The following is a 15,216-nucleotide window of genomic DNA, read 5'->3' as shown; positions in this document are numbered from 1 at the left end:
ATATCTCAGCACATCATGTATTGCATTGGAATCTAATCTAACACTGTGATCCATGCATGTTTCGCCAAAACTTTTCAATCCTTACACTGAAAAGCGGTGGAATAGTCGAGCGCGCTGTCTCTGTGACAGCTCTTGTTATCAGGTATTCTCAAATCATGGGTAGGGATGTGGAGGTTTTATAAAAGAAATCTAAAAAGCATAAAAAAGGCTGGACTCACACTTTTTTTCTAAAAAATACTGGATTTTCACTTCAGATATCAGTAAGAACTGTGAATCTTAGTTTTAAGTTTGTCTATCTGAATTGCCTCCTTAATGTGCATGTGCTGTTCAACTACCCTTGTATCGAATAAAAATTGTTATGCTTTTCTTGTCATGTATGTTTTGTACTAATGTGTTTTGTTGTAACACATGTGTGTGCTTGTTTGCTTTGCTTGTATTTGCAAATTTGTCTTGCATTGTATTTCGTTGCTATATTTAACATGGCACTGCGTGTATAAATAACTTTGCTTTAATATATCACATATATAGAAGCACATAAATTTTGTAAATATTTAAAAAAAATATTAACATGGTTTATAATATTAATTAAAGTTGATATCATGAAAACAAACTATTTTTGTCAATATTAAGTCAGCATAGTATATTATATAGATAATGTAATTTAATTGTTTTTTGTAAATCATTGTAAATAAACATCATTTTGCCAGCTTGTATTTCTCTGATAAAACAATCAACACTTATATCAGTAAGATGTTTGTGTTGATAGAATTCAGTTATGTTCTAGTACAGCTGTAAAATAAATGCACTTTGAATGACTCCAAATAATCACTTAACAAATACTAGAAATAGCTGGCAGCTGGTGTTTTATTTGATGGCTGATAGCACTGAGATATTGGGACATAAATTTTGTTTATTTTACCATTACAGCCTGTTGGTATAAAACTGAAGTACAAAATTCACATGACAAATGCTGAGGTTGGAGATTATTTACACCGGGAGTATTCTGCCGATGAATTTTGTAAGAGTTATCTGCATTTTTGTCATTTTTCTTGGACTTTGATTGCACCATCTTATGAGTTTACAACTCATGTAATTATCAATTTCTTCTTCGCCTAATTCAAGTACAAGCTTAAAACCCATAACAGTAAAACATTTTTTTGCTCTTTCTCCATTGTCTCTTTTTTCACCCGACCATAATTTTTTTTTTTAAATGCCACCAAAGAATTCTTTTCTGATCATTGATTTTATATGCTTATGGGCAAAGATATTTTCAGTAGCTTTTTGTACAAGCATTATGTATGAACATATGCTGTTTTGGAGCGTTGTAGTGAATGTTGACCCTGACAAATAGTGAAGGTTTGAAGTGTGAAAATGGCTTTCAGACACAGCTTTACATAAAATCAAAAGTGACCTACCAACTGTATTATTTTTTGCAGTGAAATTGTAAACAAACATTAATTATTTTGATAATTACATATCATTTCTTTCTTTTGAAAAATTATCTAGCCCGTTGGAAATTACTTGTTACTTTTTTGTATTCACATATTAAATCTATTTACATATTGGACATCTTTTTTGTATTTCATGTAGACATCATGCCGATTGACGTCGCCTTCCTGATTGTCTATGTGCTATTGTCGGCCCTGGTCATCGTGTGTGCTGGTATGTATGATATACTTTAGGTAAACATAGTGCTAAGAACTCTATGAGGGGTGATACTGTTATAAGAGAGGATAATGCACAGATCTTGTAAAGGCTGTGTTCAATTTTAGTGGCTGATTTAAAATGGTCAATATTTTTGGTGTTTTAAGTGTGACTGCATAACCCTAAAATGTTTCACATCATGTACAAGATGAATTTAATTTCCTGTTTCTTTCAGAATTACTGTGTAGTCGTCAGTTGTGACGCACAACAAACAAAGATGTACACGATGTCTGATTGTGCAAATGGTCCTGTTGTTTTTTCAGTGTTTCTACGTAATCGTCAGTTGTGGCACACAACATACAAGATGTACATGGTGTCGGTGTTCCTGTGGACGTTTTATCTCTTCTTAATGTCCATGGCATATGGCGTGTATGGCAATGATGGCAACTATGAGAAACTTCAGGCTACCAAATATGCTGGTCAGTGGGCTGCTTCACTATTTCATGATGGTCATAAAGTAGCAATATGTATATACAAAAACATGGCATAATTATTTCAACTCGTACGGGTCCTTTTACCAACAAGGGTACAATTAAATGTCATATTCTATAGTGAACTCAAAATTTGAGTAAAATGGTTTCATATGACACCCACTAAAGCATTTATAAAGATCCACTGATGGTGATCAATATTAAAGATAATTCATGATACATTTTACTTCTTTTCGTAGGCCAGACTTTTATAAGCCTAGCCATTATTTACATTATTATACCCCCCAAAACAAAGTTTGGGGGGGTATACTGGAATCGGGTTGTCCGTCTGTCTGTCCGTCTGTCCGTCCGTTTTTTTTTTTGTCCGGGATTCATCTTTGTCGTTATTAAACAAATCTTTTTCAAACTTTCAAATATTAGTGACCATGATGTAAACCTGTGCCTCCCTGGATTTGGTCAGAGTCGCATGATCCTGAGTGGAGTTGTGGCCCCTTAATGAGTTAAATTGGGCAAAATTAGCTTTGTCCAGGATTCTTCTTTGAAGCTATTGAGCAAATCTTTTTCAAACTTTCAAATATTAATGGCCATGATGTAAACCTTTGCCTCCATGAATTTGGTGGGAGTCACATGATCCTGAGTGGAGTTGTGGCCCCTTAATGAGTTAAATTGGGTAAAATTAGTTTTGTTCGTCCTACTCCTTCGTCATTTTTGAATGAATCTTTTTCAAACTTTTAGTTATGGTGAGAACATTTGCCCCTGTGATTGTGGTTGGAATCACATGATCATGTCTCCAATTATGGCCCCTGAATAAGTTAAAATAGGCAAAAATTATACAGCTTTGTCTAGCCTAATCCTTGGTCATTTTTTCTCATTTTTTCTATAAATCTTTTTCAAACTTTCAGATGTCAATGACCATGATATGAACTGTTGAATATGTGATTTGGTGCACCTGTATTAATCAGAAAGTTTGCATGGCCTTAAAAAGACCTTTAATTGATTTTGTCCTTAAAAAGACCATCAAAAGTCCTGAAGGTGCATACAGGCCTTAAATTTGTTACAATATTCGCTTTGGTGGCCTACTCCTTTGTCATTTTTCAATATATTTTTCTCAAACTTTCAGCTATCCATCACCATGATGTGAACCTTTGTATATGTGATTTTGTGCACCTGTATTATTGCCTTGTGCTTTCTAATGATACCATAACTAAGGCCAGGGCAAACAACCTAGACAGGGAAGGGTTGGGGGGTATTCGTTAGCCTTTGGCTTACAGTTCTAGTTATTTTCAGGTCGAGCGTTTGAGGCCCTTAGTACATTGGTGTTCCTACTGATGTTGATTCTGATGGGAAAGGGTTACACGATAACACGCGGGAAGCTGAGCAGCATGTCCACAATCAAGATATCCGTGTTTATGACGATTTATACCATTCTCTACATTGTCGTCTTCATATGGGAAGCTATAGTGAGTGGTAACCATAAAAAATTCACTGTTAGCTTATCACTTATTTAGCATCATTGTGACAAGCAGATAACCGTGTTTTCAACCTTTGTCTAAAAAAAAATAAACTGGCTCGATTGCTTTAATTTAAGATTTTCTTTGTTTTGGGCTCTTTTTGCAATGTTAAAAGTTACGAAACGCAACCAATTGTTCTTGTTTTAATTAGGGATATGATCATTTGGGGTTAATTAAACGCTCACAATGTTTAAACTACAGTATCTGCAATATTAATCCAGAAAGACTATGAAAGCATTTTGAAAGTGTCTTTTTACCAACAAATGAAAAACCTCTTTGCTCAATATTGACTTTGATGTGCATTAAAATAGAATGCACCAGTGGTATGTCATTTGGACGTAGCACATATTATGTCCATCTTATTGTTAAAGGTCAAAAGCATACTGATATAATCATTTTGATAATCACTTGTACATGCTGTAACACTTTGATTCAGATATTTGACCCTGGTCTCGTCCTGTACCTGTACGAGAGCCCGCCTGGTTACGTGATGATCGTGATGCGCATCATCGGCTACGCGTGGTTCTGTTATGCAATCTTCTTCACCCTGAAACACTACCCAGAGAAGGGATCCTTCTACCATCCCTTCTTTATCTTTTTTACCCTCTGGTACGTATATATATAATATATGTAAAATGTTGATGCATCATAAATAAGTTGTATATCAAGTGTAAAAAATTTTTATTTGGGTATTTTAACTTTGTTTTGTCTTAATAGTAAAAACTTACAGAAAGAAAATAAATAATCTGAATGTTTCTTTAGGACCTGTACATAAATGGATTCAGTCCACAGGGTTCATCAGCCTTTTAAGCGGAAGATAATTGTTTAATCAAAAATTGAAATTGATATTCACAGAATTATATTATTCATTTGATATTAAATATTTACTCTAAATTAACAAACAATGTGGCTTATTGATGCAAGTTACATTGCCTTAAAACAGTACTTTATATATATATATATATATATATATATATATATATATATATATATATATATATATATATATATATATATATATATATATATCTTTGATGTTCACTTCAATAATATTTTTAGTAACAAGAAATTTTTTATATATTGTAATATATTCCATCAAACTGATCTTACAACAAGCCATGTAGTAATTGAATCCAGAACAATTTACTATTGGCATTATTTTAAAGGTAAATTTCCTTTCAATAAGTTGGTATAACACTATAATCCCAATCTTCACTGCTAGGTTGAGGGCCTTAAAAGTCAGCTTTAAAGCAAAAAAAGTTGCTGACAATGACCATAAACAAAACATTTCCAAGACACCAATTATTAGAACATTGTTTATATACAGCAAAAAATGCTTCAATAATGCTTATAAATTATTTCATTTTAATAAGAATAATGTAGGGAATTGCAGGCTGATCCAAAATGGGGCTCACAATATCTACAATGCAAACTTGCTGTACAGTCAAAACTTGCTATGTCAAATTTGTTGAGACCTCGGGAAATACTTTGACAAACATCCGATATAACCAAAATACAAAAAAGTGTATAACTAAATCCAAGACAATCCAAGACAGTTTGACATGACCTGAACATTGAGATAACAGAGTTTGACATAGCAAGTTTCGACTGTATTAGAAAACATTCAAATGTTTGACCATGACACTTTTAAAAACATGTTTCAAATACACAATCAGGGAATAATACAAATGTCTATTTTTATAGCAAAAATACTAGTCTACATTATGGTACAAATTTAAAACATCTATAAATAAACAAAGAGTTTGAGGAAGTATATTAAACATATAGTTCTAAATTTTAAAGATTTTAAGCAATAATTAGATGACATGAAGTAAAACCTTTATGATTAAGAACGGATGTAGTGAGCGTAGTGAATGAGCCATTTTTATTCATTCAGATGAACAAAGAAAATTCCAGTTTTTAAAACCAACCCAATGATTTGATCCATATTTGAAAATAAGTTTCAAATAACGATTTTCTTTTTTGTTGTATGATATTTGCTCTGGATTGACATCAGTTTTGACATGTTGACAAAGGTGACACAAATTTTAGTTAACCTTTTCTGTTCTTTTCAAAAAATATATATTTACTATTGTAGTGTTTTTTAGTGATTTAAAATGCACTTTCAAAAGCAAGATTATGCAAAGAAGAGTCTGTTCAATTTTGTAATATTGTATATGAGGAGAACTATATACATGTTATCAGTACATGTACTATGCTCTTGATAAAAGTAATGTGTACATGTTGACTTTCAGGTTTTGGGCTGGTCCCATTGTTATCATTGTAGCGATGTTTGCTATAGCTTTATGGTCCCGAGAAAAAACTGTGGTCGGGGTTGAAAATTTTGTGACGCTATGTGGTCATTTGTTTTTTTTGGTGAGTTATATGCACGTGACCCGTCTAAGATGGTAGTGCTTAGTGGTAGTGGTTTTGTATTCATAAGCATGCATGTAGTAACACAGTGGGCATAGCTAGCAAATGGCAAATATATTATTATGATTATGTATTGACAGTTATGTATATCATGTGTTTAGGTTACGTACTAAGATTGTATCCAAAGAGTTCAATCAGAATAAAATGCACTACACTGGCTATGCCCAAAATTGCTTAATGTACAAAATATAACATGTACAATATTAACAGTCTTATGATATTCATGGCCCCATTAAATTGTTGTATTTGAAATTATCATATAAACTTCACAGCATTTTTAATCAACCTAAAGCTATGTTTAGTTGATTTTCCAAGAGGAAGAAATTACTCGTTAGAAATACATCATTTTTTCTTGATATTAAGACCATGTCATAAGGCTGTTTTCATTGTTGTCTGGTAGAGGGACTTTACTTTTGTATTCGCTTGTTTTGTTTTTCTGCATGGATTATTTCCCTTCTTTCTTTCTATCTTCAAAAACAGTTGGTGATTGTTGATTGTAGTAAACCAGGATGAGAACAAGGTTTCATTTTGTTTGCTTGTAAAAAGGAGAAAGTCAAAGTATTGTCACAGCATTGGTGTTATTCATGGCAGCAAACACTTTAAACTTGATTTATCAATAAGAAAACATCAGTAATATTTACATGAAAGTGAGTACATGTTACCAGTGATTTATACATTTTGTGAAGCAAAGCTCGTAACTCTTTTAATAATTGTAGAGTTGCGCCCTTTGAGAGACTGGGCAAATACAGATGAGCATTGCCATGCTATTGTTTTATTGCCATGATGGATTAATATTTCAGTTAATGTTAAAAATATTTTTTTCCATATTAATTTTTGTTTATCTGTTGTATAATCCATATTTTTTGTTTTTTGTTTTATAAAGGGTTATTTTTTCTTGATTTTTATATTGTCAACATTAACCCTTTACTTCATGTAAACCTAAGCCATATCAGGCTGCCAGTGTATGGCTTATCAGTTCATATCAGTACCCCTACTTCATAGAGATTATTGGTTATTATTGTAATTTTTACCCTCATGTATTACAAACCTATTTTCTTAGTATTTCTTTTGGTTTAATCAATAAGTCATCAATGTAAAGTTTATAGAGAATTAAATTTCGAATCCAGTCATATAAATCTTATTTCTTTATCTAAATTATTTCCGCATGATATTCATTAATAAACAGAAAAATATGTCAAATTTGATGAAAATTAACTTTTATTACACTTTTATTTATCAAACATAACACAAAATATTATATAAACAACATATTTTTATAATTCATTTAATGCAACCTGAATTGAAACAAAGATGGATAGAATTAAAAAATAATTCACAACAAAGAAGCACGGTAAATTTATATATATATATGAACAAGAAGAAAAAAAAAGTTGAACATCAGTCACAGTACGTATAACTTTCGATAATTAAACACACTACAATGAACAAATAAAGCTATTATTCAGCTACTAAATGAGGCCTACATGTTGTTGTTTACTAAATTTATATCGTTTATTGCACGTCCAGGTATTGTCATAATTGGGTTTGATTGGGCTTCATACTTCATTTCATTGCTCCTATTGATGATTGCCAATGTATAACTGGGATTCTTCATACTTCATTTCATTGCTCCTATCGATGATTGCCAATGTATAACTGTGATTCTTCATACTTCATTTCATTGCTCCTATCGATGATTTCCAATGTATAACTGGTATTCTTCATACTTCATTTCATTGCTCCTATCGATGATTGCCAATGTATAACTGGGATTCTTCATACTTCATTTCATTGCTCCTATCGATGATTGCCAATGTATAACTGGGATTCTTCATACTTCATTTCATTGCTCCTATCGATGATTGCCAATGTATAACTGGGATTCTTCATACTTCATTTCATTGCTCCTATCGATGATTGCCAATGTATAACTGGGATTCTTCATACTTCATTTCATTGCTCCTATCGATGATTGCCAATGTATAACTGGGATTCTTCATACTTCATTTCATTGCTCCTATCGATGATTGCCAATGTATAACTGGGATTCTTCATACTTCATTTCATTAGAAAATAATCAAATAATAATATGATATAAATTTTCTGTTTTAAGTGACCTTTTAATCTCAGTCTCAATCATTATAGCCTCTTATCGTAAATTATAGTTTCTTCATTGATAAAATGTCAGCATTAGGAATCACTTGAAATATTACACAATTGGGTAATCATTGTATTCATATCTGGACTCAAATAATTTCTGTCTGCAGAATAAAGTGAATACATTTTTAGTTATGACCAATAAATCTTATAAAATAAGTGTCTCCAATAGCCAGGCTTCAACATCAGTGTATGGTTTCGTTGAAATTCCCAGGAAAATGTCCATTAATTATAGCTGTTAGATCCAATTTATTATTAAAGTCTAGACGTCTTATCCTGCAAAAAGAGCATTAAAAAGTAATAAAAATAGCATGGTTCTCTTGAGGTAGTCTGTGACCTTTATGTGCGTATTTCTTAAGATTGGTGCGGTAATGATTGCCTTGTTGATTGGTCAGTTGGTTTATTGGAAGTATCCAGGCAAACAGATTATAAAATGTATGCTTCCTGTCAAGACACAGACATACCAAGCGAGCGGTTAATAGCTTCTGGCCAAGAAAAACATTATTTTTTTGTAAATGAACACGAAACCGATCAGACACTGCTGGAAAACAACAGACCAGTAACTCATACTGTTTCCGATAGATATCATTTTTAGAATGCAAACTAGACATACACGAAAACAAATAAAGTATCTATTACAGATGTGTTTTCCCATGATATTATTAATGTCTTTAATATACAAACATAAGAAAGCAACTTTATAATATTGAAACTAAGTGTCCATCCTTTTAATAATTCTATTAAGAGTACGTGCATTTCTTAGTTTATAATAGCTTGTACCAACACATAGAAAATGACATTTAGATAGTAAGAAGGAGGAGGTGTGTGCAAACATAGTGTTTGACTTTCTTTTCAGGGAAATATTTCGGGGAATTAGATCTCCTTAACTTCAGCTCTTAATTAGTTTTAAACAAACAAAAACATGGGAATTAAATAACATATCTTTGTAAGATGTAAGTGTAAATATGGGGCATATTTCTAGTTTGGAAGTAGTAGTTCTGATTTGTTTGCTGAAAATGTCATAATATTTTTATGCCCCCGAAGGTGGGCATATTAAAATCGCACCGTCCGTCCGTCCGTCCGTCCGGGTCTGTAACTTTACCTTGTATGGACAGATTTTAAAATAACTTGCCACATGTGTTCCACATACCAAGACGACGTTTGGCGTGCAAGACCCGTGTCTCTACCTCAAAGGTCAAGGTCACACTTAGTGTTTATTCACAATGGAGTGCTGCATATAAGGACATAGAGTATAGGGTGTCGTGTCCGGGCTGTTACTTTCTGTTGTAAGGACAGATTTTAAAATAACGTGCCACATGTGTACCACATACCAAGACGACGTGTCGCGTGCAAGACCCGTGTCCCTACCTCAAAGGTCAAGGTCACACTTAGTGTTTATTCACAATGGAGTGCTGCATATAAGCATAGAGTATAGGTTGTCGTGTCCGGGCTGTAACTTTCCCTCGTATGGACAGATTTTAAAATAACTTGCCACATGTGTTCCACATACCAAGACGACGTGTCGCGTGCAAGACCCGTGTCCCTACCTCAAAGGTCAAGGTCACACTTAATGTTTATTCACAATGGAGTGCTGCATATTAGGACATAGAGTATAGGTTGTCGTGTCCGGGCTGTAACTTTCTCTTGTATGGACAGATTTTAAAATAACGTGCCACATGTGTACCACATACCAAGACGACGTGTCGCGTGCAAGACCCGTGTCCCTACCTCAAAGGTCAAGGTCACACTTAGTGTTTATTCACAATAGAGTGCTGCATATAAGCATAGAGTATAGGTTGTCGTGTCCGGGCTGTAACTTTCCCTCGTATGGACAGATTTTAAAATAACTTGCCACATGTGTTCCACATACCAAGACGACGTGTCGCGTGCAAGACCCGTGTCTCTACCTCAAAGGTCAAGGTCACACTTAGTGTTTATTCACAATGGAGTGCTGCATATAAGGACATAGAGTATAGGTTGTCGTGTCCGGGCTGTAACTTTCTCTTGTATGGTCAGATTTTAAAATAACTTGCCACATGTGTTCCACATACCAAGACGACGTGTCGCCTGCAAGACCCGTGTCCCTACCTCAAAGGTCAAGGTCACACTTAGTGTTTATTCACAATGGAGTGCTGCATATAAGGACATAGAGTATAGTTTGTCATATCCGGCTGTAACTTTCCCTTGTATGGACAGATTTTAAAATAACTTGCCAAATGTGTTCCACATACCAAGACGACGTGTCGCGTGCAAGACCCGTGTCCCTACCTCAAAGGTCAAGGTCACACTTAGTGTTTATTCACAATGGAGTGCTGCATATAAGGACATAGAGTATAGGTTGTCGTGTCCGGGCTGTAACTTTCTCTTGTATGGTCAGATTTTAAAATAACTTGCCACATGTGTTCCACATACCAAGACGACGTTTGGCGTGCAAGACCCGTGTCTCTACCTCAAAGGTCAAGGTCACACTTAGTGTTTATTCACAATGGAGTGCTGCATATAAGGACATAGAGTATAGGTTGTCGTGTCCGGGCTGTAACTTTCTCTTGTATGGTCAGATTTTAAAATAACTTGCCACATGTGTTCCACATACCATTACGACATGTCGCGTGCAAGACCCGTGTCCCTACCTCAAAGGTCAAGGTCACACATAGTGTTTATTCACAATGGAGTGCTGCATATAAGGACATAGAGTATAGGTTGTCGTGTCCGGGCTGTAACTTTCCCTTGTATGGACAGATTTTAAAATAACTTGCCACATGTGTTCCACATACCAAGATGACGTGTCGTGTGCAAGATCCGTGTCCCTACCTCAAAGGTCAAGGTCACACATAGTTTTTATTCACAATGGAGTGTTGCATATAAGGACATAGAGTATAGGTTGTCGTGTCCGGGCTGTAACTTTCCCTTGTATGGACAGATTTTAAAATAACTTGCCACATGTGTTCCACATACCAAGACGAAGTGTCGCGTGCAAGACCCCTGTCTCTACCTCAAAGGTCAAGGTCACACTTAGTGTTTATTCACAATGGAGTGCTGCATATAAGGACATAGAGTATAGGTTGTCGTGTCCGGGCTGTAACTTTCTCTTGTATGGTCAGATTTTAAAATAACTCGCCACATGTGTTCCACATACCAAGACGACGTGTCGCGTGCAAGACCCGTGTCCCTACCTTAAAGGTCAAGGTCACACTTAGTGTTTATTCACAATGGAGTGCTGCATATAAGGACATAGAGTATAGGTTGTCGTGTCCGGGCTGTAACTTTCTCTTGTATAGTCAGATTTTAAAATAACTTGCCACATGTGTTCCACATACCAAGACATGTCGGGTGCAAGACCCATGTCCCTGCCTCAAAGGTCAAGGTCACACTTAGTGTTTATTCACAATGGAGTGTTGCGTATAAGGACATAAAGTATAGGTTGTCATGTCCGGGCTGTAACTTTCTCTGGTATGGACAGATTTTAAAATTACTTGCCACATGTGTTCCACATACCAAGACGACGTGTCGCGTGCAAGATCCGTGTCCCTACCTCAAAGGTCAAGGTCACACATAGTGTTTATTCACAATGGAGTGCTGCATATAAGGACATAGAGTATAGGTTGTCGTGTCCGGGCTGTAACTTTCCCTTGTATGGACAGATTTTAAAATAACTTGCCACATGTGTTCCACATACCAAGACGACTTGTCGCGTGCAAGACCCGTGTCCCTACCTCAAAGGTCAAGGTCACACTTAGTGTTTATTCACAATGGAGTGCTGCATACAAGGACATAGGGTATAGGTTGTCATGTCCGGGCTGTAACTTTCCCTTGTAAGGACAGATTTTAAAATAACTTGCTACATGTGTTCCACATACGAAGACGACGTGTCCTGTGCAAGACCCATGTCCCTACCTCTAAGGTGAAAGATACACTTTAGTGTTTATTCACAAGGGAATTCTGAATATAAGGACATAACAGTGTATGTTGTCAAGTATGGGTGTTTTTATTTTATGTTCAGAGTAAATTAAAATAACTTGCCATATGTATTTGACACATAAAGGCAAGATCAACTTTTCATGTACTGACCTTGTTCGAAGGTCAATGTCACATTCGGGGGCATTCGTCACATACTGTGACAACTCTTGTTTTTTCTTATGTTTCTGTTTCATTTTTAAATATTTCAAACAATTGATAGTTTGAAGGTTTCAATTGCCACCTAAAAAATATTTTTCAGCAGATCATATGGCTCCTTTAGAACCATGTTCTTACTTGACATTCTGTGACATCTGACATACTTTGTGGGTTGAATGTACACACTGATTATAGAATATTGAACAAATGAAACATCACAATTACCGGATTGATTGATTGATTGATTTTTAACAGGCATTTGATATATTTCTTTTAAACAAAAAAAAAAGCCGTGATTGTTTGAGATCAACTCCTATCCGGTATCTTCTCCCCTACTGGTATGGGTGTTATGCCCATTAAAACCATCTTTATTTCTAAGGAAATTTTATATATTTTTGATTGATATTAACATTATGATATTCAGGTTTTGGGCTGGCCCTGTGATGATATTAGTGGCATCTTTTGCTGTCCCTGCCTATAAACGCGAGAAAATAGTGCATGGTCTTGAAATAGGTGTGAGTGCTGTGGGACATGCCTTCTTTTTGGTATGCTGAAATCCCATTGGTTGATTTGAATCTGAACCCATCCAATCACTGTTGAGATTTACTGTACAGAACTGTTTTATGTAGATTTGCTGTGGCGTGTCATTATAACCTATAGGCTACAATGTGTGTATTCTATGATTGTAATATTTAACTGTATGCTTCATTTTCTTTCTTTGTTATCGTTGATGTTTTTCCACCCTCTTACTTTGAAGCTCTTGTGACTTTAGTGTGTCCACCTTTTTATCTAAAATCCACTAATTCTGATGATGCTGTAACTGTCTTTATAGACTTAATTGTGACATTAACATTTCAATTACATAATAATAATTTTGTTAACAAGAAAACAATTTTCATGGTCACTTAACAGAGATGAAAAAGATGTCTCTATTATAGTTAAGTTTCCTTTTTTGCTTGCTTGTTTCACTGGTAATTTCTTAAACTTAGTTATGAAAGTAATGATAATTTTTAAACTGTCAAGCACAATGTGTTCAGAATAAAAAACTTACCTTAGTTTTGCTCCATTAGTGAAGATTGACATATACCGGTATATGTATAGGTATATATAGAATTCAAATTTAAAAAAAAAACTTACATGATTTCATTTGCAGGTTTTAACACGTCCACAAGCCGCCAACAAAAACTTCCCATACCACGTGCGGACCACGCAGGTAGAAGACTATTAAAAGTTCATAGTTCTTTCATGATGACAAGAGTAATTTTTAATAATATATTTGCAAGTAGTTTTTAAGTTTAAATATAATTGCTTGCTTAGAGTGTATGTTTTACTTAACCATAAGCTCAATCTTAAGACTGTTGTTCTTATTTCCAATAGGTTTAAACATTTATGATAATTTCCAATATAAATGTACAAATTAATACTGTGCTTATTTTCTTTTCAAGTACACAAACATTTGTTGAATGAAAAAAATAATTGTAAGTTTAAAGCAACTGACTACCATTTGTTAATTTCAGATTGGTATTATGCAAAATGTTCCACATCAAGTGGAAGGTGCTGGTGGGCCAATAGGTGACGGCAGTTTCGGGGGCCACGCCTATGCTATGAGCAACCCGATGCAAGGCTCAAGCAGCGGCCCCGACCTTACCAACTTGTTTGTGACCTCGCAGACAAAGTCAGTTCCAAGTGGGGAAACTCAGCTCAACAACAACTCCAGCAGATTTTCTCAACCGGAACCAGAGTATACTCAGGTAAGTTAAACAATGCTTTATATACCCTTGTTGAATGTATGAAGGCCAGCATCTGTAGAGATTTGTGGTTTCATGAAGATATTTTTGGCTCAAAAGGAGAGCTATACTACTCACCATTGTGTCCGTGTCACAACTTGGTTCAGGTTTTACATGCAGCAACATTTGAGTCAATATCTAAGTAAATATATCATGTATTGCATTGAAACTTGAGACATGTGTTCAAACTATCTATCTTACTATTGAACTTAGAAATTCTGGTTTTGCATGTCAGCGGCTACTTGATGTATTGCATTGAGGCTTTATGAAATGGTACTCAACCATCCAACCTTCTTTAATAACCAAATTAGATAACTCATTATATGCATAATGCTAATTATGAGCCTTTATTATTTGGCTTGAAAAACATGGTAAAGTTTGGCATGTTACCACATTTAAGCCAGTATCTCAGCAAATTCATCAAGTATTGCACTGATACTTTAGACATGTGTTCCCAACTATCCATCTTACTTAATTATTCTGGTTAAGGTTTTGCATGTAAGCACTTAATTCAATGGTTCACACCCATCCAATCTACTTAAATAACCAAGTTAGATAACTCTGTTTTGCATATAATGCAAACAATGGCGCTTTATTATTTGACTTCTGGTCAGGGGTTTGCCTGTAACCACTTCTAAGTCAATATCTCAGCAAATGCATCATGTATTGCATTGGAACTTTATTCATGGGCTCCCAGCCATCAAACCTTAAACTTAAAAGCAGTTTAATAGTCCAGTGCGCTATCTCTGTGACAGCTCATGTTATATTTTGATTTTTTTAACAAAATGTAAGGAGTGTTTGTGATTATTTGTTACTTTTACTCCAACATTATAGGGAGGGGTGTTCAATCGCCCCAATCCACAGGTTGTGATGCCGCGAGGCCGAATTCACAGTCAGGCTCAACTTCTTCCTAATGCTGAAGATGTAGACGATTCTTACTCTGACGTAAGGAGAGAATCCTGGCTGTCTAAATAGCACTTGAGGGTTAATCTTAATGTGTCTATTCGAATATTAACAAGAAAATCCATGAGTATCTCCTTTTTCAGATAACTCGATGTAACGCCCTCCTGTGCTGATCTT

General features: G+C 34.9%; 1 protein-coding gene across 3 annotated transcripts in view; it reads left to right on the top strand.

Moving 5' to 3' along the window:
- Positions 1–15,216, top strand: part of LOC128234065 (transmembrane protein 145-like) — a 31,401-nt gene that overhangs the window by 11,325 nt on the left and 4,860 nt on the right. For 2 of the 3 annotated variants that reach the window (XM_052948046.1, XM_052948047.1), the window contains exons 5-13: positions 928–1,018; positions 1,591–1,662; positions 1,968–2,123; positions 3,423–3,595; positions 4,083–4,255; positions 5,902–6,022; positions 13,503–13,562; positions 13,867–14,100; positions 14,971–15,081. In XM_052948046.1, coding sequence (XP_052804006.1) covers positions 928–1,018; positions 1,591–1,662; positions 1,968–2,123; positions 3,423–3,595; positions 4,083–4,255; positions 5,902–6,022; positions 13,503–13,562; positions 13,867–14,100; positions 14,971–15,081 — 1,191 coding nt within the window. The remainder of the gene's footprint in view (positions 1–927; positions 1,019–1,590; positions 1,663–1,967; positions 2,124–3,422; positions 3,596–4,082; positions 4,256–5,901; positions 6,023–13,502; positions 13,563–13,866; positions 14,101–14,970; positions 15,082–15,216) is intronic. The other variant, XM_052948048.1, reaches the window with a different exon arrangement.

Source organism: Mya arenaria, chromosome 5 (assembly GCF_026914265.1).
Source record: "Mya arenaria isolate MELC-2E11 chromosome 5, ASM2691426v1".
NCBI lineage: Eukaryota > Metazoa > Mollusca > Bivalvia > Myida > Myidae > Mya > Mya arenaria.
The sequence above is the reverse complement of the archived record's forward strand: the minus strand, read 5'-3'. Positions and strand labels throughout refer to the sequence as shown.